Source organism: Enoplosus armatus, chromosome 14 (assembly GCF_043641665.1).
Source record: "Enoplosus armatus isolate fEnoArm2 chromosome 14, fEnoArm2.hap1, whole genome shotgun sequence".
Taxonomy (NCBI): domain Eukaryota; kingdom Metazoa; phylum Chordata; class Actinopteri; order Centrarchiformes; family Enoplosidae; genus Enoplosus; species Enoplosus armatus.
Window position 1 is genome coordinate 16,167,893 of NC_092193.1, and position 27,867 is coordinate 16,195,759.

The 27,867-nt window shown below is 42.0% G+C and overlaps 1 protein-coding gene across 2 annotated transcripts; it reads left to right on the forward strand.

Annotated features, from left to right (window-relative positions):
- The first annotated feature begins 4,336 nt into the window (after positions 1-4,336).
- On the forward strand, positions 4,337-27,606 carry kcnn1a (potassium intermediate/small conductance calcium-activated channel, subfamily N, member 1a). 2 transcript variants are annotated; one of them, XM_070918396.1, is made up of 9 exons: positions 4,337-4,735; positions 8,429-8,524; positions 9,426-9,844; positions 21,725-21,866; positions 22,577-22,687; positions 23,045-23,172; positions 23,731-23,739; positions 25,936-26,005; positions 27,301-27,606. In XM_070918396.1, the coding sequence occupies exons 1-9, from the start codon at positions 4,352-4,354 to the stop codon at positions 27,604-27,606; spliced, it is 1,665 nt and encodes a 554-aa protein (XP_070774497.1). In that variant the 5' UTR covers positions 4,337-4,351. The 2 variants fall into 2 exon arrangements, with proteins under 2 accessions (XP_070774497.1, XP_070774496.1); XM_070918395.1 differs by lacking the exon at positions 23,731-23,739.
- Positions 27,607-27,867: the final 261 nt, after the last annotated feature.

Genomic DNA, 27,867 nt, shown 5'->3' on the forward strand with positions numbered 1-27,867 from the left:
GGGCTGGCAGAGACACCCACAGGGAGCTGTCTTCCCTCTCTTTCATTTATCTCTTTCACCCTTTCCGTCTTTCATGTTTCCTCAATTTCTAGATCCCTGCCTTATTTTGTCGCACTCTTCCCTCCTCTTCCTTCCCTTTCGTGTTCCTGCTTTCATGTCAGCCTTGTCGGCGTGTTCCCAGATTTTACACATGCACGTGGATCTTCTCAAACAATTCCTCTCCCGTGCTTGTTTCGTTGCTGCACACTGTCTGCGTCAATATCCGACCTAATCCAGCGCCTGGCTGAGGCTCAGCTTGTTCAACCAGTACACATATGCACACATCCACCCACCCTCACACACACACACACACACACACACACACACACACACACACACAATTAAACAGACTGGCACCCACATGCTCAAACTCACAAACACACGCACTTGATTTTATAATGCACAATTCCATTTTTAGGATGTATAAGCCTTCAACGCAGCAGCACAGTAGCCCCATACAACACTAAAGAATGAGGATTTTCTATTAGATTTGAGCTGGCTGGAGAGAGAGAGAGAGAGAGAGAAAGACAGAGAGACAGAGAGCGAGAGAGGAGCGAGGAGCGAGGAAGAGAGTTGCCTTCATTTAAACTGTTCTGCACTGAGGCTTTTCAATTTGATTATGAGGCTCCATTTCATAGAGCCGGGATGCTGCGTGCCATTCAGAATGAAATTGAGCCGTTGGTCGGCTGGACAAGCAGCCTCCCCGCGTCTCCTCTGTGGGGCATCAGGGGACGACGAGGGCAGCGCTGGCCCGCCGTGCCCTTTTCGGCGCACTGTTTAGCCAGGGTTGCAGGGGAAATGCGAAAAGCGACGGAGCTTGGGTAGCTGGCTAAGTGGGCGAGAGTATGGAATTGATTGAGGGCTTTGAGGTTTTGGAATGTGATGTGAGGACTCCTGCTGCAAAGTCTGTGAAGGACTCTTTAGTTTCACACAGGAAAAAAGTCAGGCATACATCTTCGTGTTCTGTAAGTTGTGTCTTACTTACAATTTCCTCAGATATTCCCTCTTTCTCAACATCTTTCTCTGATGTGTGGAAACGCAGAAATGCCAGCATTCACACAAACTGACTGATGGGATGATCGCCAATATTTGGGTCAGTCCTGACCTGGTTCAGTGACTGATGATCACCAGAAGGAGGTAACTAAAGCTGAGGCTGTAACAGCAGGCACGCTCTCTTGGTGTCCATCATCAATCCTGTTCATTTACGTTACTGGAGCAACACTTCCTGGGACGTTCTCCTTTTACATCTCAGGCTCTTGTGTGGTCCCATGACTGTCACAACATGGCCATTTTACTCTTATCAATTGCCTGTAATTGGTCATTGGAAACCAAATTAGTGTCTCATTTTTCAGCATTTCTGTTCACAATATACAGAAATGTTTTAAGGGGAGATTCGTTACCTTTAAAGATAAAGCTTCTTGTTTTTTATACTTATGTCCATTGCCTCACTCTAACTTGATGAAGGGAGGAACCCATAGCATTGTTTTAGAGAAGTTGGAGGGATTTATCATGTGTGTTCAGTTTGAAGGTAAAAATCAATGCAGGGAGTGGTGTGTTTGTCCAGTCTGGAGGACGGAGGATTCATGTCTATTAGTCATTTATTGTACAGTCACACTTGCCAAGAGAGCGTTACATTTAATTAACAAACAGAAACACCTCAATTTGACAATGATCTTCCTCAAGTTCTGTATTTATTAAGTCATAACTGTACCAATGTTCTCTGACTGGTACTCATTTGGTTTTACTTTTAAGCAGAGAAATTAAAGAGGTTAAAGCCTTTAAAGAAGGAAGCTCTTAATTTGGGACACAACTATACAGTCTGTTTCGCTCAGTGGTGAGGGTTGATCACAATTTAACTTAGCTCAGGTGGTAGAGACGTAATTAATTGTAGGTTCTTATTTGGTGGTTAGATCATTGAGCAAGATACTGAACCATAAATTGCTCCGTGTGTGTGTGTGTGTGTGTGTGTGTATGTGTGTGTGTGGGAAAGATGTAAGTCGCTGTGGACAAAAGCATCCATCAAATGGGTCCGTGTTATGTAATAAAAGTCCCCAGTTAAAAGTAGTTTCTAATTCTCCAACATTGTGGGAAGACAATGGCAAGATAAACAGTAAAAATACACTCATGTTCTAAAAATGCACAAAACAACAACCTTAGTTTGAGACAGTTTGGATTTCTTCTCAGATATTATGGTCCAGGACCCGTATTTACATATCAAGCATCTCAGAACCACGCTGAAAGTTTTACTGGGACTAAAAATACTCCAAGCTCAAAGCAGGACTTCAGAGTTATGTACCTCCTACACACAAGCAAGAAATTCTCTTTTGACAATGAATGACATCATGTTGCGACTCAAAACCAAAGGAATAAGGATATTTTGTGGTGGCTCAGTACATTCAAAAGACTGGCAGGCAGATCTACTGAAACGCTTGATGCAGGAAAAAAGCAAGCTATTTACGCACTTGTGAAACTTCTTAAAATAACCTGCTAAAATGACCTGCACTCTTTTGGCACCCAATAAGTTATAAATGGCAAGAATTCACCTTTTGCGTCATGGACAAAAGCAACATTTAATCCACTTTGCATCTTTAAGGAACTCCCTGTTCTATTTTCATGCTAAAATAAAGAACAGCACCATGACCACTATTGCCATATCAGCATCTATTTCTACAGTATTTCCTGTCATTCAAACCTAAAGTTCACTCACTGCACAGTCTTCAAAAGTGTAGAGGGGTCCTAATGGCACAGATTAAAAAGCAATTTAATACAGAAAAGGGGATTAGAAACACTATGGGCTGCACTAATCCTTAACCTTTAGTCCTGTTCTCATGGAGCCACAATATGCGCAAGACGATAGCATCACAGGACTGGAGTTAGTAAATTTCCATTAGGGCCGCCCTTCTTTATTCCCACCAGCACATTTAAAGGCATTAGGCATGCTTTGTCAAGGCTAATAAAAAGGGCCAGCAGTGCTATCACACACCCCCGACTTGTTTCGGAAAAAGCACTGTTCCATGTGAAGTTTTCATAACCCATTATGATAATCTGCCAGAGTCTCTGAAGGGCAGGGGATAGACAGGCAGATAGATGCTTCTGGGGTGACTGCTCTACAGCCTCTGCGTGGATAGAACATTTTCTGTCTGCGTAACCGGGACAGAAACTCACTCCTATCTGCCAAGGAGAGCAGAAATGATAGACGACTCAATGCGAGAAGAGAAGAGTCTGCATGGCATCGGGTCAGAAAGAAAAATAGGACCATTTTGTGCAGGTGATAAAGAAGTAAAACAAGTTTGAAAAACAGTTTAATGAATTCTCTCCTATCTCATTCAAATTAGAGATTATAGTCACAATATACAATGTATTGGTGGATGTGTGTGTGCGAATATATGCATGCATCACTCTGTTTTTCAACTTGCCCCTTAGTTGCCCTTAACAGACACTATGTACAGTACACATTATCCTTTGAGTTTCAAAGGAAATGGTTTGCCTTGTTTTCCTCTTGAAATAGTGGGAATCTCACATTTGTCTCTGTGGTACGCCTGATTTGAGAAGGTCCACATTTCTTCTTCCCTGTTCTCTTTTGGGCAACCCGCTTCTAATCTCTGCAGGGGAAGAGTGTTTCTCTGATAGGAAACAGGGTCACGACGAGCATTAATCATTCATATCTAAATTTGTGCAGCGCAAAAAATTCAATTTTCTGCACTTTGTAGGGTCCACTATTGGTTATATGGTTTTATTTATACATCCAGTCCATTCATTATTTATTTGTTTTTGAGCCATCAAATTTTGATGCCATTTTTTTTTGAAGGAACAGCTGGTACGCAGGAAACATATTGTCAAATAAAGGGAGTCTTCGACTGTTGTGGTTTCACTTCCTAACACAGGCTTAATGAACAACCACGTCTTTGTTACCACCTCTCAGTATACGTTGTGCAAGGAAGAAGACCTTTGGGTATTTGGGACTTTCAAACAAGAAGTGTTAATATTTTGGTTCATGCTGTATGTTTGGCCACATGTCCTGCTGAGCACTAAATCTGTCTGCTTTTATAACCAAAATTGTGTTGCAAGATCCTTCCCTCTCTTTGGCCTCTCCAGAGCCACAGAGATGTAACTCCCACATCAATGCTCTATTTAAAGTCTGAACCTGTATGTGTCTCTTCAGCCTACTGTTTTTACACCCTTTTTGTTGTGATAGTATTGTGTTTATCGGTCTTCTTCCTGTTCACAGGCCACTACTGAGCAGAAGAAGCTGAGCCATGCTGGATCCAAGCCCTCCCTCTCCGAGAGCAGCGGCCGACTCCCTCAGATAGCCATGAACACCTGCAAATACAATGGCGGAGTGGTGAGACCACTAGTGGGCAGCCTGGCGTCCTCGTCGCGCCGCAACCTCGCGGAGCTCGACTCGGAGACGCAGCCCTTGCAGACGCTGCACAGCTCTGGCCTGGAGGTGGTGGTGTCCAAGGGCAACGGCGGCGAAGACCCCAGCAAGGCGTCCAACGAGAGCTTGGTCAGGGAGGGCAGCGGGCGAGGCAGGGCGCCGCAGAAGAAGAACAGGGACATTGGCTACAAGCTCGGCCACCGGAGGGCGCTGTTTGAGAAGCGGAAGCGGCTCAGCGACTACGCACTTATCTTCGGGATGTTTGGGATAGTTGTCATGGTGACAGAGACGGAACTGTCATGGGGGGTTTACACTAAGGTAGGTTGTGCATGTGTGTGCTGCATGAGTGGGAGCTTTGTGTGTTGTCATTGCTTTTGTTAGTGTTTGATTTGTGTGGGGTTGGCAGCTGTCAGATTTATGAAGAGTGATTATTAGCACAGACACTGACATACATTATCTAACAAAGGTGATGGGAATATTGCACAAATACAAAAGGAGTGTCGTGTGATCTGCGCTATGACTAACAGTCTTTCGATTGGATAAAATCTCAGATTTTCCCTTTTTTCATTTTTTCATTCAGTAATTTCTATAGACTATTGGCCTGCTTTGTTACTAGTGTTTTTTTCTGGAATATCCTCTTGTCATTATTGGCATCCGATCAGAGTTTAGCCAAATGATTGGTTCCACTACTGGTGCCATTGTGGCTGTCTGTCATTCCCTGTGAAGCTAGCATCTAAAATCACTACCTCACAGCAGGAGAGGGATAGCAGAGGAAAGGGGATGAAGAGAGCGAGATATATAGAGATTTAGACAGAGAGAGAGAGAGATAAAGACAAGTAGAGATGAAGAGAAAGGTCAATAGGAATAAAAGATGGGAATGAAGTTCCCGATGCTTTAAACTGCCCGACAGCATCTTTTACTTCTAGCAGATCAAAGTGGAGACGACACAGCACGCTTTAGGAACAACAGGGACTCTTGAGCAAGGACACCAGCCAGGCAGTTTGGTTTCAGGGTCATGGTGACCAGGTCACCACCCCTTGACCTGTTATAGTCCTCTTGTTTCAGCCAATCAGTTCTGCTGTGTCAGGACATTTTGGGAAGAATATTGTTCACTCTACTTCTACCACAGTGTTTACAGGGCTGTTTACTTGGGAGCTGACATTGCAGTGCACTGCAGTATATAATAGGTCACAGTGTCTTTCATCTCTGGAAATAATCTTTTTAACAATACAACCTGTATGTTTGTAAAAACTGAACAAAAGACCTTATATGTGGTTTTGCGTGTTTAAGCCTGTTAACTACAAATTGTGTACAACCCCACAAGAATAACATCACAGACATTTGACTTATTATAGTGTTATAAAGTTGATATGGGTAATGTGTTAGCCGTTGCCTATTAACAAATCCAGCATTAGAATTCATTTGGAGTCATGCCTCTGGCAACCTCACGAATGTCCAATATGTACTCTGTTTTAGCTTTGTTTTGGTCTTCACCAACTTGTTAGAAATAAAAGGTCGGTCTTTAGCTCTATGTGCTACACTATATTCACTGGCTAGTTGCTAAATGTATCTGTTCACCAGCTAGTTGCTAACTTTGTGCCTCTGCCATTTGGTGCTGGATAGGTAGTGTACACTGGGTTTAGACTGAACCACTCAAAAAAGTTGCGGCCAGTGAAAGCAAAACGAGAGCTGAAGGATGCTAAAACGCAGAGTTGGATGATAATTCTCTGAGGGTTTGTTACTGCAAGTGACCCCTTTCACTTTTTACCTTCGCTGTGCAGCTTGAACATTATTACCATTACCTTCCAGGCCGCCATTGGTTTCCATATATTTCTGTAGAATCCTGAACTTGCCTGTGATAAGTCATCGTTTAAGGCTGTTCAAAAGAAGAAAGTCTGACAACGACTTGGACAAGTTGTTTTATAATAAAGAGGTAGTTGCTACTACATCCTAGGGTGGTGGTAGTGCTTATTCTCTGTTTACAAGAGAATTTCAATGTTTTTTCAGAGAACAACGCAGCTTCCTACAGTAGGGAAAGGGACTTCCAGCTCTTCCTTTTTTGATCATATAACATCCTTTAAGGTGAATATTTTATCACCTATATTTTGTTGTCACATGGTGCTGTAGCTGTGAGAAAGGGCTATTTTCAAAACTCTGGGGCTGTCAAGGATGCTTTAGCATGAGAGTTGCCTGCCAAAAAGCTGTTGATTAATTAATTAATTAATTAATGAGCTATACAATTAAAAACATTGTATGTCAGCTGACTTGAACAAATCTCAAATGTAGTTTGGTATGAAAAGCTTTTGATATACTTTGAAAAATCATCAGCATTAATGTTAAGTACATGGGCTAAAACATACAAAACCACTGGTGTGTTACTTCACACACATTTTTTTTCCAGTTGTGTCAGTTTGATTTATTTGAATTTTTCAATGGGCTTTTGATGACACGTAGGTATGTGGGAGTGTGTGTCTGTACAATATAGTAAGTCAGTAGGGTAATCTATAGGATGATTTATGGGGTTTTAAGAAAGTCAATAGGTTTGTCTGTGACTGTTACTGAGTGGGGTTCAGTCCATTCATCAAGCTGACCTCCGCTGAAATGGAAATGACCTCCCATCTCTGAGTGGCACAGCCCCCCCCCCCCCCCCACATCAGACAGCTAGCATGTGCAGCGGATGGTCCTTTTTCCGTCTCACGTCACATCAAGCAGCAGACACTTGAGGCTCAGCCGAGGTTTTGTGAGCCCTGAAGGAGGGAAACACGTTAAGAGGCAGTGAGCACTGGGACTGAAAAATCCTTGAACCTCTGGCAGGTGGATTAATTGGTTTACTCAATGTTATTTCACCAGGGACTTCTCAAAACAATTTCAGACATTAGAATGTCTTGAGAACATGTCGCCGACCTGAGGGGCAAAGCAATCTAGTTGATAGCTAAAAATACATCCTGTAATATGGACCACTGAAGGACAGAGTAATATTGAGCAGCTCTCACTGTCATCACACTGATGATTATGAACGATATTTCCACTTGTTGTTTTTGTCATTTGTTGTCGGTGTCGTTATTATAATAACAACCCTAGGATCATTAGCCTGCTGCAGAGCGCCGTTTTTACACCATGGCTGTTAAATTGATTTATCAAATGGCATTTTACCAGCATAGAGGGGGGGACTTGAGTAGTACAGGTTCTCATTTCCTAGATCTATTGCCCCCATGTTCACACACACACACACACACACACACAGAAAACACTGCAGCGCTAGAATCCAGCTGGCCTATTTATCACCACTGTGGTGGCCCCCCTGCTAATGCTAGCCTTGCCTTTTCTGCACCTACCATTAAATGGAAAGTCCCCCTTTTAGTGCTGCGCTTTGATTAATTGGTAGTTTAGATGGTGGGGAACAGCATCCATAGATAATATCAGGCTGCACCTACACCTGCAGCTGCATTGTTTAGCAACATCCTGTCTGCGCTGTTTGTGTGTAAAACCCCATTATCTGGTCTCAGTTAGACTTTTAAACTAATAAGTACTGTGTATGTGTGTGTGTGTGTGTGTGTGTGTGTGTGTGTGTGTGTGTGTGTGTGTGTAGCCCACTGTTGTGGGTGTACGCTTATGTGTATGTGGTGTTTATATGGGGACTTTTGTGCTGCTCCTCTAAGCCAACATCAGGAGCATTTGTTTTCAATATAACTCAACATTTCCAGATTACATTAAATATACTCAGCTTTCATTTGAATTCTTCCTGTTTTGCTTAACTACCTCATTTCACCTTGTTGCTAAGCAGTAACATAAAACTCAGAGATCATTGGTTGTACAGTGATAAGTCACTATTGCCATCTATTGAGGCTAAATATAGACTCTGAAAATACATATCTACAATGAATACAAGGAACAGTTCATCTTGTTTCCGTTTAAATAAAATTAGATTAAATACTGTCATAAACAATGTATTAACTGTGTTAGTTTAACATTTCTAAGACCTTTTTTTCCTGTCTTTTTCTCTCACCATAGGAATCTTCATACTCATTTGCACTGAAATGCCTTATCAGCCTTTCCACTGTTATATTGCTTGGTCTTATAATAATGTACCATGCCCGGGAAATCCAGGTGAGTCCACCACAGAAAAAATGACGTAATGACGTAATTTTATTAATTATACCAGCAGCTTTTTGGTATCAGTGTTGTGAAGATGATGATGATATAATGACGATGATAATGAAGATTTGGCAATTTGCTAAAAAAACGTTAACTAATAAAGAATATTGAAATACTATTTTTATTGTCATAAAAATGAATTTGTGCTGACAATAATATATACATTTATGATATCATAAAGTATGGTATAAAGTATGTGCACTCGTTAATACATTTATTTGATGATGTGATGACATAGTGACATTTACAATGAGAAAGCTATAACATTGTTTATACATAGCACCTCCTTTTTCTGTAACTTAAAATATGACTAAAAGACTATATGATTAAGTAGTCATTATCAATACATGTAATCCAAAAACACGATGCATCTGTAGTCTAAATTTCTGATATTATATGAGGTCTTATTTTGCAGCATTTTATTGCAAGTGAGTGTAATTTTTTGTTGTTCTGCTTGTTTTAAAGTTACACTGAATTACATCCCATATTCAGTATATTCTTTATCTGCTTGATCTGAGCTCCGCCAGATGTATCACATTTAAATTGAATTAAATATCCAAACCTTGTTATAGCTACAACAATGCACAAAATGTACAATTTCTAGGTGTCTTCTCCTTCATTTCCACATTTTACTCTAATTCAGCATGACTTCTTCATGACTCCAGTTTCAAATAAAACCTGTGGGTTTGATTTGAATAATGTGCCTCACAATCTGAGTCTGTAATGATAAACACAGTGGAGGTGTGGGGGGTTGAAGAGGATGGAACGTTTGGAGAAAATGCTGAAAAAGCCAAAATCTAAAGTGACGTATGGAAGTATGTTTCTAAAACACAATTTTGGTGTTTTTCTTCAGCTGTTTATGGTCGACAATGGTGCGGACGATTGGAGGATAGCCATGACGTATGAGCGGATCTTCTTCATCGTGCTGGAGCTGCTGGTGTGTGCCATCCATCCCATCCCGGGCCAGTACGTCTTCACCTGGACGGCACGGCTGGCCTTTACCTATACGTCGTCGGTGGCTGATGCCGACGTGGACATCATCCTCTCCATCCCCATGTTCCTGAGACTCTACCTGATAGGCAGGGTCATGTTGCTCCACAGCAAGCTGTTCACGGACGCTTCGTCTCGCAGCATCGGCGCCCTCAACAAGATCAACTTCAACACACGTTTTGTCATGAAGACCCTCATGACCATCTGTCCGGGAACTGTTCTGCTGGTGTTCAGTATATCCTCCTGGATCATTGCTGCATGGACTGTGCGCGTCTGTGAGAGGTAAACACAGGGTTGTGAATAATGGATGAATTGAAAAACAAAATGGCTGATGCACAATCACGCGTTGTGGATTACTAGACACTGTTTTTCCTTCACTCTCGTCTCTGTTTTGTCCCAGGCTTCTCAGTGTTACCTTGTTTTCGGTCACTCATCTGCACTGGTCCAACGTGTGGATTCACCAGGATAGGTTACATATAAATACTGTACACATGTGTACACTGATACGCCCACATACTACTCCACTGCCTGAGTGTTTAAAAACACCCTGACATGCGTTTCATTAGCTCAGCAATCGCTCCACGACTCCCCACTCCTTGTTTTTACTGCTATTTTAGATGGCTTGTCCATAATTCATGAGTGTCTAATTGTTTGTTTGCTGAATGGTTTGTTTTGGTAATGCAGAGCAGCCCCCAGGATCCCCTAACCCGTTTTCTCCCCAAAACTGCGCATCGGGCTTCGTCTCAAGGGGGCAGCAACGATTCTCACTGAAAATGAAAGAGGCAGGGAGAAATGAAAAGCTTTTTTTTTTCCTTTCTCGTTTTGCATTTGCATAGGGAAATGAGACGTTAATGCCAGCTTTGATGTTTCAAAGTCCTTTTTGCGTAGTTGGAGTGGAAGGGGGCCTTGAGTAGGGTGGGTGGAGAGTCGAAGATCTATAGCAGCAGTTCTTGTCAGACCTGATATGACACCGTACATGTGCTCCACTGTAAAAGTCAAGCCTCAGCTCAGACGAAAGCTTTCAGCCAGGCCCGACTACAGATGCTCACTGTCCTCCTGCAGCTCACCTTGCCTGCTACTAAGTACCTCCCTTCCCTTCCTCTACCCCTCCTCTTAACTACCCTCCTCCCCAGTGTTAACACCTGTCACTAACCACCTCCCCCTCGCACGCACAGCCCTGGATCCTTTCGGACCATCAATACCTCCAGCTGCCTGTTGGTGGGTTTAAACCAGCAGTGAAAAGAGCAGCTGACCTTTGACACCAGCTCCTCTAGAAACACAGAGGCAGGACAGTGAGGTTTAAGGAATTTCATGGATAAAGCTGCACACTTGCCACTGTCTCTCTTTCTCATTGCCAGCCTTAAAGATAAACGTGTCGTTTGACATTTAAAAAAATTGGCATTCTTACCGAGAGTTACACAAGAAGATTGATACCACTCATATGTCTGTGTGGTAAATATGTAGTTGGAGCCAGCAGCCGGTTAGCATAGCCTAGTACAAAGACATGAAACAGAGGGAAACCAGTTGCCAGGTAACCAGCAGAAACTCCAGGAAGCTACTGGTTCCAGCTCAGGAATAGTCTGGCACGTAACCCTGAAACAACATATAAGTTATATGTTAGTGAGCTTTAGAGGATTTTGTTACCTTTGGACAGAGCCAGGCTTGCTGTTTACAGTCTTTTTGCTAAGCTACATTTAGCTATGCTACATACATGAGAGTGGTATCGATGTTCTCGTCTAATTCACACATAAGCACATAGGTGTATTTCCCAAAATGTTGAACCATTCCTTTAAATTTAACAATGAATGTCGCGGCTGAACATTGAGATTAGTGTTATTTTCTAGCATCTCATTATGCAAGAGAGGAATTCCATATGACTTATACTAGAAAAATACGATGAGAATGGACATCTGACACTGCACATCCCTAATCCTACAGTATGCTGGAAATCTGGACTTAAATACTTGATTAGATGAGAAGCACAGAATCTCTAACAGAGTCTTGGTTTTCTCACACACACACACACACACTCTGTGACACACACTTTCCATGAGCAGTGCATGTCGTTAGTCATTTGGTTTCAGTTTCAGAATAACATGTGTGTTCAGATGGGTGGATTTGTGTATGCATGTCTGTGTGTGTTTCTAGAGATGGGTGCTAGCATGCACATGTAGGTGTGTGTGCGTGTGTGTGTGTGTGTGTGTGTTTGTATAATGTTTTGTTGTACTTTCTATTTCCCCACTATGCTGCTCCATAGGGATACCATGTGAGTCCTCGTTCTCTAGCCGTGGAAAAAAAAACAAAAAAAACGTATCATTTTGCACCGAGCTGGCGCCACTGCTGCCCTGAGTGGGGTTGAAGGGTGGGGTGGTAGTGGGGAGAAGGGGCAGCCCATCTAAAACAATTAACCGATGATCCTTTGCAAACCCAGTGTAGCAAAGGAGGATTAGGTAGGCCTTCTAGTTGGCATGAAAGTGGCACCATCCTTCTGCTAAGAAAACAGGCTTTTAGTGGCTATAGGAGCACAGCAGAGACCAACGGTGTGAGCAGCACTTTGAAGCAAGCGTCTCTTTGCTAACTATTGTGTGTTAGGCCGGTAGGGGCTGAAGGAGGAGGTGGAGGAGGAGGAGGAGGAGGAGGAGAAAATTTGTGCTAAAATGGAGCAGCTCCTTCAAGTCACCTTCACGAATGTGCCAGAGGGCAATTTGTCTTTTCTCATTTTTTTGTCTCCCTCTCCTTATGCAATTGTTATAGATCCATATTGCACAAAAAGTCTCTTTAGCAGCAACTCCAAAGATTTGTCGAGGACCAAAAGCCTTTCTGTTCTTTGTGTTCACACATTACCATCCCATTATGTGTCTCCCTTCACAAAATTAATTGAACAGTGTTGTAATGGTTTTCCACAGACTTTTGTTGCTTCTACCCCAACGATTTTGTTCTAGAGGTGAAGACAGTTTGTCTCCGGTAGCCAAAAAGAAGGTCTGAGTATGCAAGGAGAGGACAAATGTCAAGTCACTTTGTGTATTAGGTAATTTTGGTCTGGGGTGTGTCTTACTATCTAGCATGGCATGACTTTGATCGCTTACTATATGGTACGTATGTTATATCTATTACGCAGTTCAAAGCTAGGCAGGTAAATGAGGGCATTGCTTTCCATCGTTGCATAGCACATTGTTCTTAAACTGAGACTCTCTGGAAGGAGGAGTATGTTCTGTGCTGAATTCGGCATCTCCAGTTTTTGTTTTTACGCCCATAAACTGAATGTCCTCATCCCCCTTCGTCCCCTCCTTCTGATAAACATCGAAACAGCATGCAAGTTTTCATGTTTACTTATCAATCCCATCATTTCAAGTAAAAAAAAGTGGAAAAAAAAGAGGCGCTTGTTTCCCAAAGTGCTGTATGTGACTTTTGTATCTTCTGTTAAATGCGCCGTTACACTGTCACATTTGACCACGCTCCTGAGCCAATCAAAGGGCAGTACGGTGTGAGATTGGACGAGCACGGAGTCTACCTGGGGAATTGCCTAGATGGGGGGAATGAAAGACGCACGGCCAGGGGGGCGGAGAGGGATGGAGGGGGTGGAGGGAGGGTGGAGTTGGGAGTAACGCTAATGTTACAGTAGATGGATTTAACGCTGGTCACTGGCCCTCTCTCCCTTCTTTCTTGATATAGCCCATCTTCAGAGCTAACCTACCTCAACTAAGCTCCTTAACTAAGCTCCTTGGGCTTCTCCCTCACTACCACAAGGCTCCCACCCTCTCTCTCTTACTCCTGACTGATCCTTTGCAGATCTCCTACTGTACCCATCTAACGTGGCATGCTTTGCAGTTTTTCCTCATCTCTCCCCACTACTGATTCCCTGTCCCTTTGCCTCCCCTTATCCATAACAAGCAGGCCTAATCTCTCAGTTACACACTTGCATGCATGCCTTGCCTGCCTCCCTAGTTCCTCGCTCCTTTTTTCTCTTTAAATGTTATCTAATTCTCTTCCTCTCCTGTTCTAACTCCTGTTATCTGAAACAAAACGCTCTATTTCGAGGCGAAGTGAGACTGCTGTTTCTCACCTCGCTTTCTCCGGTGAGGACCCGTAGGCTATGCGAAGCTCTCGGAAAGTTTAGCTGACTTTCCCTCAGAGCGCAGCGGCGGATTATCAGGCTTGAGTTACTAGTCAGCTACACCTACACCCAAGGTCTGACATCCAGGTTGTGTCATCGCTTAGCCACAAGACACAAACAGCGGCAGCCAAGAACAGGCTGTTCGAATGTCTAACCAGAGAAACGCACACCAGTGCAACTTGAACTTTCTCACACCAACAACAGATTTACATAAAATATTCTAGTAGGTTTTACAACTTTACAGTTTCCAGGCTGCGAGTGCAACCACACTGATCCATCCCTGAACAGATGCACATTTATCAAAGAATGCTGTTCCTTATAGTTTGTTATTAGATTCAAATTCAGAATGCAGCAAAATGGGTGCCTCCTTATTCTCCAGGCTAAACAGATGATGACAACTTTTCCATTATTGCAAAGCATTTCTGTCCACAAATGCTGGCATAAATCTAACAGACATTGAACTGACACTCGTCATTGACTCTGATCCAATGTTCAGGATCAATGTGCCTAACAAAGTGAACTGTTTATATAGTTTGCTGTGCATTTTCAATCTAAGTGTCTAATACACCTTTCCCCTAATCTGAAGCATTCACAAGATTATCTTTAAAATGAGCATCTCTTCCACAAAGACGGATGGATTTTATGCAAATTGTTGCAACCTCAAGGACAGGTGGATTCTCTATGGTTTGATGACTTGATCTGATAACTTGTTTTTAATGCACGCTCTGCAGGCATAGTATTGATCGCAGCCTATGGGCGAAGTCACATACAGAGCCCCGCAAAGCACGTTTGCATAACAGAGAATGTGGAAGTTATAATCACCCAAGATATAATCTGCACTGAAGATCAGGAGCCGAACCCGAGCGGCTCTTTGTTCAAAGGCAGGTAGTAGTAGCTTACTTAAGTAAAAGGTTCCTTCAGATGTCCTCTTATTTGACTCCACTCCACATCCAGTTTCAGGCACATTTCTTGTACTTTCTGTACGTTTGTTTTGTCCATTGTAGGTGTGCAGTTAAAAGAAATGAGTTTGCAGAAAGACAAAATAGCAGTGGTGTGTTTCCTACCAGCGTAAAAGAATCCAAACTTTTATGTAGCTGCTGTCCTCAGTGTACAGTCTATGAAGTCCTCTCAGTCACTTCATGTGAGATTTGAGCCATGACGGAGAGGAAAACAGAAAACAGATGTGAAAACAATTGTTTAGGTACATATTACCAAGCAAAAATGGCAATACCATGAGTAGCTTTAAGCACCACAGGAGAAGTGTTTTTGCTTACTTGTGAGTAAGCATCCCCTGAAGCTTGTAGCGGGGCACCCCCATACCTCAAGTAAAATCTATTATCTATTAATATTAGAGCTACAATAAAGCTTTGATGGGGCCCAAAACGCACTGGCTAGGGATGCACAGCACTGTAGGCAAGGACTGCATCAACCACGGCAGCACTTTTTGAGCCCAAGCTCATTTCAAACCAGAATTAACACTAAATGTGTCAAATGCCTTTGCAGAGACAATCCCGTTGTGTTTTTGTACCTTTTCACAATGGCATTTAACAAAACACACTCTTGTCATGGCTGAGTAATAAAGTCATGTCAAAGTTGTTCCACTGGCTTTCACTCCATGAGGGCAAAGTAATGCTAAATTCTTCCCCTTCTCACACAATCTGACGATTTTGTTGTGTCCATATGTTTAAGCTGACGAGGGGGGGATTCACAACAAAAGTCATTCTGTTCATGGTATCAAGGTATATTAGGTATATAGGTGATATTTTGTGAATTACTTTTTTTGCAAACAAAATACAAAATATTTCAGGATCACTAGTTGTTACTTTTTTAATCGTTGTTCTGATATTATTGAAATACACGTGGTTTCCTGTAGTTATTTCTCAACAGAATTTAAGCAATGAAACTAAATTGATGCTATAAAATCTTTTATATACCCCTAACACGTTATCAGTCAGTGTTGCATCAAACAGCTGATAAAGAATCAGATAAGGGAATCAGAGCTGACAAAATCCTTTCACTACTCATCGCTACTCTGAGACGTGTTTTGTCAGCTCCAGATTGAGTTTCTCTTCAGGATGTCCATGTGTCTCACAGACACACTGCGAGAAAACTGCTGGAAATGAAATCACCACTGAAACCTTTTTGGGCAGGCACCTGAACGTGGGTAGAGTTTAGTAAGACATTCGGCAATCTCACGGGTTCTAATGAGCAAGCGCTACCTTAAAGCCAAACTTGGTGTTGTGGACAGAAGTACAACAGTTTAGGTATTTTGTGTGCTGAGTGCATTGGGAAGACTGGGAACATGAAAGAAAATGCATAGGCGTACTTAGTTGGCAGTGAAGGTGGAGTGGTGGTGTTTCAAAGCTCCTCTGTGTCCCCTGAAGGTTGGATACTCGTGTTTGCAGCAAAGTAAACTTCAACGCTACTGGGTATATGATGAAATCCCTGGAGCATATCATTATCGTTAAAATTACATGTTGTGAACTGTGTTTCCAGCTTGAGCACAGGTTTGGTAACTGGCCCTGCAGGGACTAGGATACCAGGACTCACTGTTGAGTTTTTGGAAAAGAATGTGAAAAAGAATGACCGAAGTGCTCAGCTTAAATATGTTTGTGTCAAGGGTTTCTGTTAGCTGACGCCTTTTTCTTCATTATTTGTAAAAGTGTAAAGAGTGTAAAGAGTGACTTGCAGGACATCTCACTAGTTATATCAGTGTAGCGGACTCTTTGGAAGTTCTCATGCAGCATCTTTAAAATGGATGAGATTCATAAACACTCACACTTGATCATTTCTGGTAACGGAGGCCTGAAGCCTGCCTTGCTGCAAAATCTGCAACTCAGCAAACCCAAGCTGCTCTTTACTTTTGGATTCACAACTTAGTCGGTTGACAGCAATACATTATGTATAATTTATTGTTAAAGTGCAATCATATTTCCATTGGTGCAACAAAATCATTTCATATACAGTGGGTGTAACAGGCGGTGCCATGCAGCAAAGGCTCATTAAGTCAAACTTCATCAAAAGCTGATGTTTCTGCAAGACAGCAAGCCTCTACTTTGGTTTAAATTTTATGTTATTTGGCTAAAGTACAATTACAACACACCTTGTGAGACTGCTACCCCTCCATGTTTGATTATCAGATGAGGGGTCAGTGTGACATTGAGCCCCTCGACTGGTCAAGTGTGTTTAAGAATTCATTGACCAGTTAAACTTGGGCACAAAGCCAAGAGATGACGACGGCTGCAGATACTGCTTTCTGGCCTCCGCATATATGTTTGAATTGAAGTGAATGGAAAACAAACCTCATGTATAGTACAATGAAAACGTATCTTACGCTTTGTCAGTGCACACATTTCAGAGAAGAGAAGAGTACAGATGTATGTAAATCGTAGGGGGATTCAAGTGGGAGTCTACGGCCATTTTAACTGCTCTGTGAGGCTGTACTTTGGCAAAGTGGTTGTTGAGATAAATGCTAACCTCAGCATGCTCACAATGATGATGCCAACATGCTGATATTTAGCAATGTTTATCATGTTCACGATCTTAGTTTAGCATCCTAACATTTGCTAATTAGCGATAAAAACACCAAGTACAGCAAAGGCTGACAGGAATGTCATTAGTTTTGCGGGGATTTAGTCATAAACCAAGGTAATAGGAAGCAATGGAAATTTTGACCTGATGATGGAGCTGGATGAAACGTTAAGGCAGCACCAAAGTTATCACAATTCATCCTGAGGGGGACATGAATGTGTGCACCAAACTTCATAGAAATCCTTCCAACAGTTGTTGAGATATTTCAGTCTGGACCAGAGTGGTGGACCAACTGACAGGCAGACTGACACTGCCATCACTAAAGCCGCCGGCTTGGGAAAGAAATCATTTTAACTACATTTAGATTAAAATCTGAGCTTTTGATATTGTAATTCTGGTGTAATACCAAACACTTTTATCTAAAGTGTTCTGCAATTAAAACATTATAAAAATGATCTTGATAAAAATAACTTCTATTGACTTAGCTCAACTTAACTAAGTTGGATTGATTTTGCATTTGTTGTTTTTTACTTGGAATCATATTATAAAATGCACATATCATAAAACTGCTACAGTCCACGTGGAAGGTGCTGCTGCTTGCTTGCTTTGCTTGCTTTGCATATTGGCTGCGCTGTAAAAACACTGTTAGGTTTGCAGTTTTTTAATTGGGTCATCATCACTTTGAGTTTAATCTGCTCATGTTTACTGCAACTAACACACTCCCCGAGGAGCATCCCAACATATTTGTCCCCAAGTAATCTCAGCCAGCGCTCAAATTCATTTATATCAACAAGACTGGCACTCGTTGAAACATTTTTTTAATTTGTTTTTGTTGATGTGAAACCAAACTGCAGGAAGAAGAGGGGAAGTGCTGTTGTTGTACGCAGGCGATAGCGACAGAATGTTAACCAGTAGCTTTTGAATGTGGAGGAAGTCATTTGCTTTGCTGCAGCAGCTGACCAGCGGAGGCGAGTAGGAACAGAGGCAACATTGTGCTTCACCTACAGGAGAGGTTTTGCATGTATTAGTCTGTATCAAAAGACTCTTTCTTTCTTTCTTTCTTTCTTTCTTTCTTTCTTTCTTTCTAGCGAATGTGTATTTTAGTGACACAAAAAAACAGACGTAACATAACTCGCTATACCGTCAATCAGCTCTCTTCTTTGGAAGCAGATGGTGGATTATTATCCTTATAATGAAGCAGTGTGTCACAGCGGTTTCACAGATTTAATGTATGTGAGGTGATTCAAGATAATAGCCCTTTAGAAATAAACTGCTGATAATTGCTTATAAGAATGTGACACTTTTCATTGAAAAGCATCGAGATTGAAGCTAGTTATGTTGTGTTCATAGTAACTTTTTAAGTATTGCATGTACTTGCATTTCCTTCTGTTCTTAAGTTGGAAATATTGTATATTGTGTTTTTAGTCAAACATTTCAAATATTCCTGATTCCTGAACTGTTTTTGTGTGTGTGTGTGTGTGTGTGTGTCTGTGTGTGTGTGTGTGTGGGTGGCTCTTTCACATTTGACCCATCATTACGATCCTGTTTGTTCAGAGGTTGTGGTGTCAACTTTGGCTGCTGTATTTTTACTCGTCATATGTATCATAAGCTTATCTACACACGATGGCAGTTCAATTATGAAATGAGAGCACATAAACTGAAAACATCCATGTGTTGTTTTTACATTTTAATACTGGGCAGGGCTGACAAGACTAGTTGATACATTGGTGATTGAAGAGATCGATGAGGAGGTATTGTTACCTGTCATTATTGTTGAGCTGTTTCTTTGCAGATTGAGCCATAGATGGTTTTACATATATTTGTCTTATGTTGTCATGCTGGACTCCCTCCTCTAACCCACCACAGAAGCAAAGTTTCGGAGCTCATTTGGGCGTGAATTACAGTATTATTTATTATACAGGTATTGGTTAAATAACGTCATCTCTGAAATATTTGAGTAAGTGATTTCAGGATAATGCCTCTGCTGCAGAGTGTCTGTCAGGGAGGATTTAACAGTGGGGGATAAAACTGTCTGCTCTGGACACTATATACCTCTTGTCCTGGAATAGGTTGAAAGTGGTGCCAGCTCTTCTCCATGCTATTTCAAAACTTGACACAGTATATTGAGAGCCTTAAAATGCCATTGATTAGCTCCCCGTTCAGCCTCTGTCTCTAGTCCCATATTGCTGTCTTCTGCTCTTTTTCAGAGCAGAGAGTTATTGAAATATGTGCATTGAAGATATATTGCCACGTTCACCATTAGATAAAGCAGATAATGAAACAAGAAGCTTTCTGTAAAACATTTTATTCCTAAAAAAAAACGATGCCTTCTGCATTTTTGTCAAGCATATTTATGGGGTATATTTACAACAGAGAGATGTAATACACTGTAATGCATTGTTCACTGTGCCAAAAGGTGCAGCACACTCCTGCCTGCCTTGAAGACATGACTCACTCTCTGCACGCCTTGATGACAAGATGAATGAAATTAACATACTAGTCACTTATAATTACAATATTTAGCCAGCTGATCAAGTTTAGCCCCCTGGCTGCCATCAAAGGGCAGCTGGTGAAGTGTTGGGATGCAGGTAAAAGAGACAGGGGTGTCAAATTCAATGAGCTTCTTCCTTTTGTTACTCATCCAATCCTGCCCTGCTGTTTACAAATGAAAGCCCGTCCGAGAAGACGTACTACCCCCCTTCCACCTGATAATACTGCAGCATTTGTCAGACGTTCCCATCGCTCCCTCTGCTCTCAATATACTGGCTTTGAAGCATGCAGGATGCAGACATCTTTTTTTATTCCTGCATGGTATTGTACAGAGTGCTTCTCTGCATGTCATTTAAGAAGCTTGAATCCCACAGACCGCACACTTTTTTTGTCATTCTGGGTGGGGTGGGGTGGGGGGGGTGGGGGGGTGCTCATAGTTACTTTTCCTCCTGAGTTTGAGCATGAATAGAAACTTGAGAGTGGGAGTTTTAAGAAGAACTGCAGAAGGCATGATTAGTCGAGATGTGATATTTGATAACAATGAACTGTCTTGGAGGAGAAGGAGGAGCGGGTATTTCTACAAAACCAACGCAGGTTTTTATTTAATTTTTTTAAAGGAAAGTTTTAAGAAATTCATCGTCGGGGCCCCGTGTGTTCCAATCTGTACTTGTGCCCTAATTAGAGGTGATTGTTCTGGCCATTTCGAGTCCACATGCAGGGTCACTGCTCGATAGTTCGAAGTCGTCAGCAGTTCATGATTGGCCCAGTCAGAATCCCCTTTAGAAACGCCTTCACAAAATCCCAAGAAATTAGACTCCGTCTACGTTGTCAGACGGATGTTAGCGAGATGTTGTCTCCAAGTGTTTAATGAATATTTGATTTTAACTCCAAAATTAAATCTTATCTGATCTCCTCCTAGACAGCCCATTGGGAATAATGAGGCGAGTTGAATGAGGGTGGGTGGATGAGGCAGATTTGCCTCTGTGATGGACTTTTGTCTTGCTGTAAAAAAGGTATGGGAATGTCATCATCAATCTAGCTTTGTGCAGTGTGTGTTTTTTGTTTTTTTATAGAACTATCTTTGCATACGCACTGTGAGCCTTTTTGGACTGACAATTCAAGCATGGCTGTCAGCTATTTTCAGCAAACAACATGTTTGAAGTGATGATTTGCATTGCCAAACCTTTTTTTAGGAGGGGGGGGGGCAGCGTAAAACTCTATGGAGGAAGATTTACAGCAAACCGTGACCAATAAGCCAATTGTTAGTTTGATTTAATGCAGCAGTATGTGCATTTTTGTTTGGATGCTCTGGCATAACATTTGTTGTCGTATTCAAATCAAGTTTGACCTGCGGTGCTCTTTATCCAGTCACTTACAGCAACATGGCCCGTCTCTATTCACTTGAAACATGTTGTCTAAAATTGTAATTTCTATGCTAATGTACAACAAGAGTAAGTGATTTGGCCTCGGACTCATGTTTTTGAATGCTCCTTCATATCATTCCTCTCACCAAACGGGTAATTTTTAGATTGACAGACATTGAACATGAAACACATGTTCAGTGGTTTTCTCTCATTCCATTAATTCCTTTAAAAGAATTGACACTGTTTGCTTTTTTCTGCCTTCATGTCAGTTTAAGTTTCCTACCCATTAAACATGTTTCTCCGTTAAACTGTCTCAGACAGAATTTACTCAAAGCCAAAGAACAATAGAAATGAATTAAAGTGTCTATTGCAAATCCATTGAATATACCTTCATTTTTGTCACTCAGAATGGATGAATGATGCATTTTTTTAGGCTCTGTGCCAACCTGGCTTTACAAAACAGGTGTAACACCCTGCGCCATGATTTTTTCCTCCTCCTCCTCCTCTTCCTCCTCCTCCTCCTCGATCTTCACCACCTCCACCCACCACCCCTGTTTGGTTCACACAGCACCACGTCATTCTCCAGCATGCTCGCGTTCAAGAAATTGTGTGCTGTTTTACTGATTGTGTCTATCCCACCTCTGCTTATCTTCGCCACTTCAGGTATCATGACAAACAGGAAGTGACCAGTAACTTCCTGGGAGCCATGTGGCTCATCTCGATTACCTTCCTCTCGATTGGCTACGGGGACATGGTACCACACACGTACTGTGGGAAAGGCGTGTGTCTGCTTACAGGGATTATGGTGGGTTCCTTTCTTCTTCACTCAGATAGATTCATAACGTTCTCACAGGACGACTCCGACTGGAACAGTTATAAAGCTAAACCTCAGCTCTCACTACACTCCAGCACACTCTGACCATGACTGAACTCTCTGCAAAAACAACTTTGAGCTAACTTAATAAACAACAATAAAAGTCTGTGACCGAGTCTAACTGAAGATCCTGAAACCACATAAAGTGTCCAAACTGAAATAATTGAATGTTAAATCATAACAATTATAACAATTATATTCACTAACATACACATGCCTTGTTATTGAGTACAGTCCTCTCTTACCCATCAATTTTTACATTCATACAACATATGTTTTGGTCTGCTTCATGTTTCCGATGAACTGAATTCCAAACAAACACAGTCTGAAAAACTGTCTGAAAAACTTGAGCACAGTTTGTTTAGTTATTGTGCTCTAATTAAGTGATGCGTAGTAGTTTATATTGAAAATACTTCACAGTTTCACTGTTTTTTCTTCTTTCAGCTGGTGATGCAGTAGAGATTTCAGTGAAACCAAATGCAGCTCTCTCTTCCTAGTTAAACAACATTTGAGCAAATGACATTCTATGACTTGGAGCTGCTTTGTTTTGTTTCTTTTTTAATTATTATTAATCTAGTAAAGTTTGAAATCTCACAAACAAAATGTTGCTGTGTTTGTTTGATTGTGTGTTGGTGCAACAGGGAGCTGGTTGCACTGCACTGGTGGTTGCAGTGGTGGCCAGGAAGCTGGAGCTGACCAAGGCTGAGAAGCATGTCCACAACTTCATGATGGACACACAACTCTGCAAACGAGTGAGTCGTAACATACTACTGCATCTCGAGTGTCTGGCATAATATATTGCTCTATTTCACAGCAAGGCCCAAATGTTTGAGAACTTTTTATAACTTGTCACTCCAGTGGTTTTATGTGTTGAATTTCTTTATTTCATGGTTTGTATTGTATGTTGCAATACAAGTTAGCTTACTCAAGTTAGCTTGTCACTCTTTGAAAATAGAAATAATTCACTGTTCCCTGTGGTTTCAAAATTATTTCAGACATTGATATTACTCATGGATGCCTGACTTTAAGATTCATGATATGTCAAACCAGTACAACCTCTTAGAGAAGTTGCAGTACATCTTCTGACTTCTCTCAACCTTGTTTCACAGGTAAAGAACACAGCTGCCAATGTACTCAGGGAAACATGGCTCATCTACAAACACACTAAGTTGGTCAAGAAGATTGATCACGCCAAGGTGCGGAAACACCAGCGCAAGTTTCTCCAAGCCATTCACCAGTAAGTCCTGCATTGCGTCTTATTGTGTGTCATCTAATGTATGTAATGTAATGTAATGAAAAGCTTGACAGAAATATGGCCACCAAGCACCAAGGGGGAATCACTCAGCATGCCCCAAAACTAAAACTACATTATGTTATTGAAAAATAGTTCTTAAGATGTTCAACCCATGTGATGTTCTTTAATGTTTGAATATTTAGGCTGTATTATTAACAGTTATATTGCTAATAAAGTGAATGTAGTCGTAGCTGAGAATATTTGGTAGTATCACCTCTGTTACAATGTCCTCTCCTAGAGTACCATTTCCTTTGATTGTTATGCTCACACACATGTAAACTCTCACACATGCACACACACATACACAAGTACACACACACACATACACACTGCAATCTAGTGTAATGGTCCTTCCTATTCCCCTCCCCGTCCCCCTCTCCCTCCGACCCCCTTTTACCCCGTGCTTACAGTGAGAAGTGTAATGGTTTCACTCGTTTCGTGAATGTTGTGGGGTTAAAACTCTGTACTGTGTTCTGTCTTTGTTTTGCTCTATCACTGCAGAGCTCAGAAGTAAGTTGAGTCTTCTATGTATCCTCCTCCTACTGTTTCCTCAACATCCTCCTCCTCCTCCTCCTCCTCCTCTCTCCATGTCTGCGTTTGACATGCATGAAAGAAAAAAGCGTTTGTTACCAAAACAAAAAAAGCAAAAAAAAAAACACACAAAAAAAATGCTGGATGCTGAATCGTTTTTGTTTTTTTCTTTACTTCAGTGTTCCATTTACTTCCCTCTCCCTCCCATCCCCCCTTCAATGGAATGTAACAAAAAAAATAAGCATCAACATTTTGCCACCGGTGTCAATAGTGGAGGTTTTGTCTGGAGAGAACGTGTGAAAGAAAAAGCATCTTGCACAGAATGAGCTTGGAGCTTTGTTGGCCTGGCCAGCGGTTCATAATCATCTACTATGTACTGTATAATGTTGCCCATGATTAATATAGCTGCTCTGGAGGCTATATTAACCTGCATCAACAGAACTCATCCTACACTCCCGATGGTTTTGTGATGACATGAACACACACACACACACACACACACACACTGTAATGTACTGTAGTTCTAATGAGGATGAAATGTTTGCTGTTGTTTTGATATTGATTTTTTTTTGTTTTCCTTTCTTATAAAAGATCAAATACCAAAGTTGCACATGACATACATTGATGACAAAAAAGATACGACATGTAGGTTGTAGAATAGAATTGCACTCATAATGCGCTACACTAATAAGTAGCGCTTTTAGCTTTTAGCCCCTATTCTTCGACAGCCATAAGGGATGACAAAGCCGAGCAAACAGACACACACGAGCTGAAACGGTTTCCCACAGAGATGGAGCTGTAAGCGAGCAGTCTCACTCCGCTCTGATATACTGATTTGCACATGAATAAATGCCCTTGAATGTCATCCTGTCTCATAATTTGCCGAACAGGGAAAATTCTTCCTCTCACACATCCAGATGATGGCTGTGTGATGCCGCCGCTAACAATGGCACATTATTCACGTCAGCGTTAACGGTTCTTACAGTGGCATAATGTGTTTGATTAGAGATAAAGAGGCACAATGTTGAAGGCATCACAAAACATGTCCGATGTATCATTTGCGCAAGTTATTTGAAATGTCCATGTTGCCGTGTGTTCAGCAGTGTCATTAGACAGTTTATTTCTGGCAAGCTTCATCTTTTATCTGTGGCATCCACACATACACATGCATACACACATCAACCCATTTACACACACACACACACACACACACACACACACACAGAAGACTCACGTTTCATTGTGCACAAAGTCACCCACAGTCACTGCACGCTTACTGAATGACCAGTGTGTATATATGAAGTCCTACCACTGAGCTGTGTGTAGCACTGACGAAGGGCATGTCATCTTTTTCCTTTTTGAACGTCTTACTTTTGGGTGGAAAGAGATGGGAATGTTTTGATTTCAAACATAGATTTTGGGGTTTTCTTGTATGGAAGCATATTGTGTTCTTGCTGGAAAAAAACCCATCATGTTTTGTCACAATGATAATATAGTTTTGTTTGGAATTGTATATATATATATATATTTGAGATTTCTTTTCCTCTTATTCAAAAACAAAATTATTTTTGGGCTGTAACAAGAGCATCTCTCAGTACTAAGACTGTCTCGCAGCAAAAAAGACTTTAAGTTAAAAAGTGCTATTTAAAGCATTGCACTATGATGAGAAAAAGATCTTGTTATAACCAAAAAAAGACAGATAAAACATGATAAACACAGTGTGTATTTTTTTCAAAATGAGCGTAGTATGCTTCCGTAGTTTTGCATGTTTTGGTTGGTATTGCATTGACCAAGACCAGGAATGCTTGTGTATATATATACATATATATATGTATACATATAGATATGTAAAGTACATATATTTACGATGCATGCAGGCTGTCCTCTCTCTTTTCAATGTCATCAGTGAGAGAGCACACCTGATAAAAAATGTGTTCCCCCTCCTCCTCCTCTTCCTCCTCCTTCTTCTCCTCCTTTTTTCTCTATTGGCCCTCTCTGCCCCTTCATATCCCCAAACAACCTGTCTCTCTATGCTCCACTCCTGCAAACCGCCCTCCTCCCCCTCTATTCCCTTATTCCCTCTGCCACTCTTCTTCGCCTCCTCCCCTATCTCCTTTGTCCACCTCCTCCTCCTCTCCTCCTCTTCCTGTTCCCACCTCCCTGTGCCTCCACCAGACTGCGCAGTGTGAAGATGGAGCAAAGGAAACTCAATGATCAGGCCAACACCTTGGTGGACCTGGCAAAGGTAAGTTTCTTACCCTTTGTAACTTTAAAGTGGCTGTAATCAATATTTTCCCATTAACAAGTGATCACACGACTACTTGTATGTGAAAGGTGTCACTTGTAGTGAACAAACACAGAGAATTATCACCAAATTATCCCTAATTATCCCCTCAGCTCTACGCAGCTTTTCATTGTTTTGTCTAAAATCACTTGAGACAATAATGGAGACAAGTCCAGGACTATCCCTGAAATCCCTGTTTCCGGTAACATCTTGCGGCAGTGTAAGAGTTTGAAGAAACCTGAGCCTAACCACACGCTGTAAACAGTATCCGGCTGTAAGAGGGTGAATGCGGTCATGCCTCGGCAGCTTCTGTCCTGCTGTATAGACGTCAGCTGACCCACCAAAGCAGAGCAGAGAGGGGGTTCAAAGGGAGGTACATGACTGCATTTGATGTGGATGGCATTTGCACTCCAGTGTGTATTTTGAAAGGTTCTAAGGCCAACTCCTTTAATGTGTGTTTACTTGCCCTGACTCTGCTCGATGGTCCGATCCATCTGTGCACACCCTACAGTAGCTCAACGGCTCAGTGTCTCTTTTTTTAAGCCCCATGGAGAAGTAACCCTGTGATTTCTGGCTCGGACGTAAATGTCTGAAAAATGCATTAAATGGGTATAAAGTATTTTGTGAGCTCTTCTGGTGACCCATTAAATTGTGTGTCACATGAAAATGACAAATGTACGACATTGTCCAAATAAAGAATAGAGTATATACTATAAGATGCAGATGCCACAAACATTAACGCTGGCCCCACTGCACCCACTGCAGAGCAATAAGTGCCTAAATAATAGAGACACTTTTCATTATGTGAATGAGTTGTGTCAGGCATATACATAAAGCATTAAAAGACCTTCTCTGGCTATAAATGGATCGGAGAAGCTGGTCGTGAAGCGGTGGGAAGATAAAAATCTATGCTGACTTGCTGAAACTATACAGCTCCCCTTCACTCTGCTTACTGTCATTATTTCCTTGTCCTCAGACTGAGTAAGTCAGATTTAGACTGACTACTCATGTAATTTATGATAAACTATTACTTGAAAGGCTTTTCCCCTGGAGATGTACTGTACATACTGAGAACATACTGTATCTTCTGTACATTTCAGTTGTTGCCTCTCTCCTTGTGGATATAAAGTTGTAAAATAGATCTTTAATGTTTTTCTTATTGTCTCTCCCTCCTTTGTCCCGCCCTTCTCCTCTTCCTCCTCTGTCCTCCTGTTCTTGCACCTCCCCAAACACATTTACTTTCTCTCCTTCATTAGACCCAGAATGTGATGTATGACCTGGTGTCAGAGCTGCAGGAGCGCAGTGAGGAGCTGGACAAGCGCATCGGCACATTGGAGGACAAGCTGGACTCGGTGACGGGCAGCCTGCAGGCGCTGCCCTGCCTCATCTCCCAAGCCATAACCCAGCAGCAGCAGGACTTCCTGGACGGCTTTGTTCACCGCTTTCGGCCCGCCTCACTAGCCTCAGAGCGCTCCGAACGCTCAGAGCGATCCTGGACTTCCACCGCCCGTCGGCGGCGCTCTCCCTCCACAGCACCACACACCTCCTCTGATAGCGGATAACCTTGACAAACCTTCTGCAGTCACCTTCGAGCCCCCTCTTCCCCAAACAACTCGTCACCTCATTCTGTCCCCTCCAAAGCCGTCCCTGTAACCGCTGGCGAGTCCATGTCTGGACTAATAATGAACCCATATCTTCACCCCTGACCTGATCCTTGCCCTTATTCTCCCTCTCCCTCCCTCCCACCCATCCCCTCTCCCCTTCCTCCCCACCCATCATCAAATCCAAAAACCAATTCCTCTGTGACTGAGCCTCTCAGCGCA

Excerpts from the sequence above, each read along its gene's own strand:
- kcnn1a (XM_070918396.1), top strand. The coding sequence starts at position 4,352 with ATGAACACCTGCAAATACAATGGCGGAGTGGTGAGACCACTAGTGGGC. Across the intron at positions 4,736-8,428 it reads CATGGGGGGTTTACACTAAG|GAATCTTCATACTCATTTGC; the intron begins GTAGGTTGTGCA and ends CTCTCACCATAG. Across the intron at positions 21,867-22,576 it reads GTCTGCTTACAGGGATTATG|GGAGCTGGTTGCACTGCACT; the intron begins GTGGGTTCCTTT and ends TTGGTGCAACAG.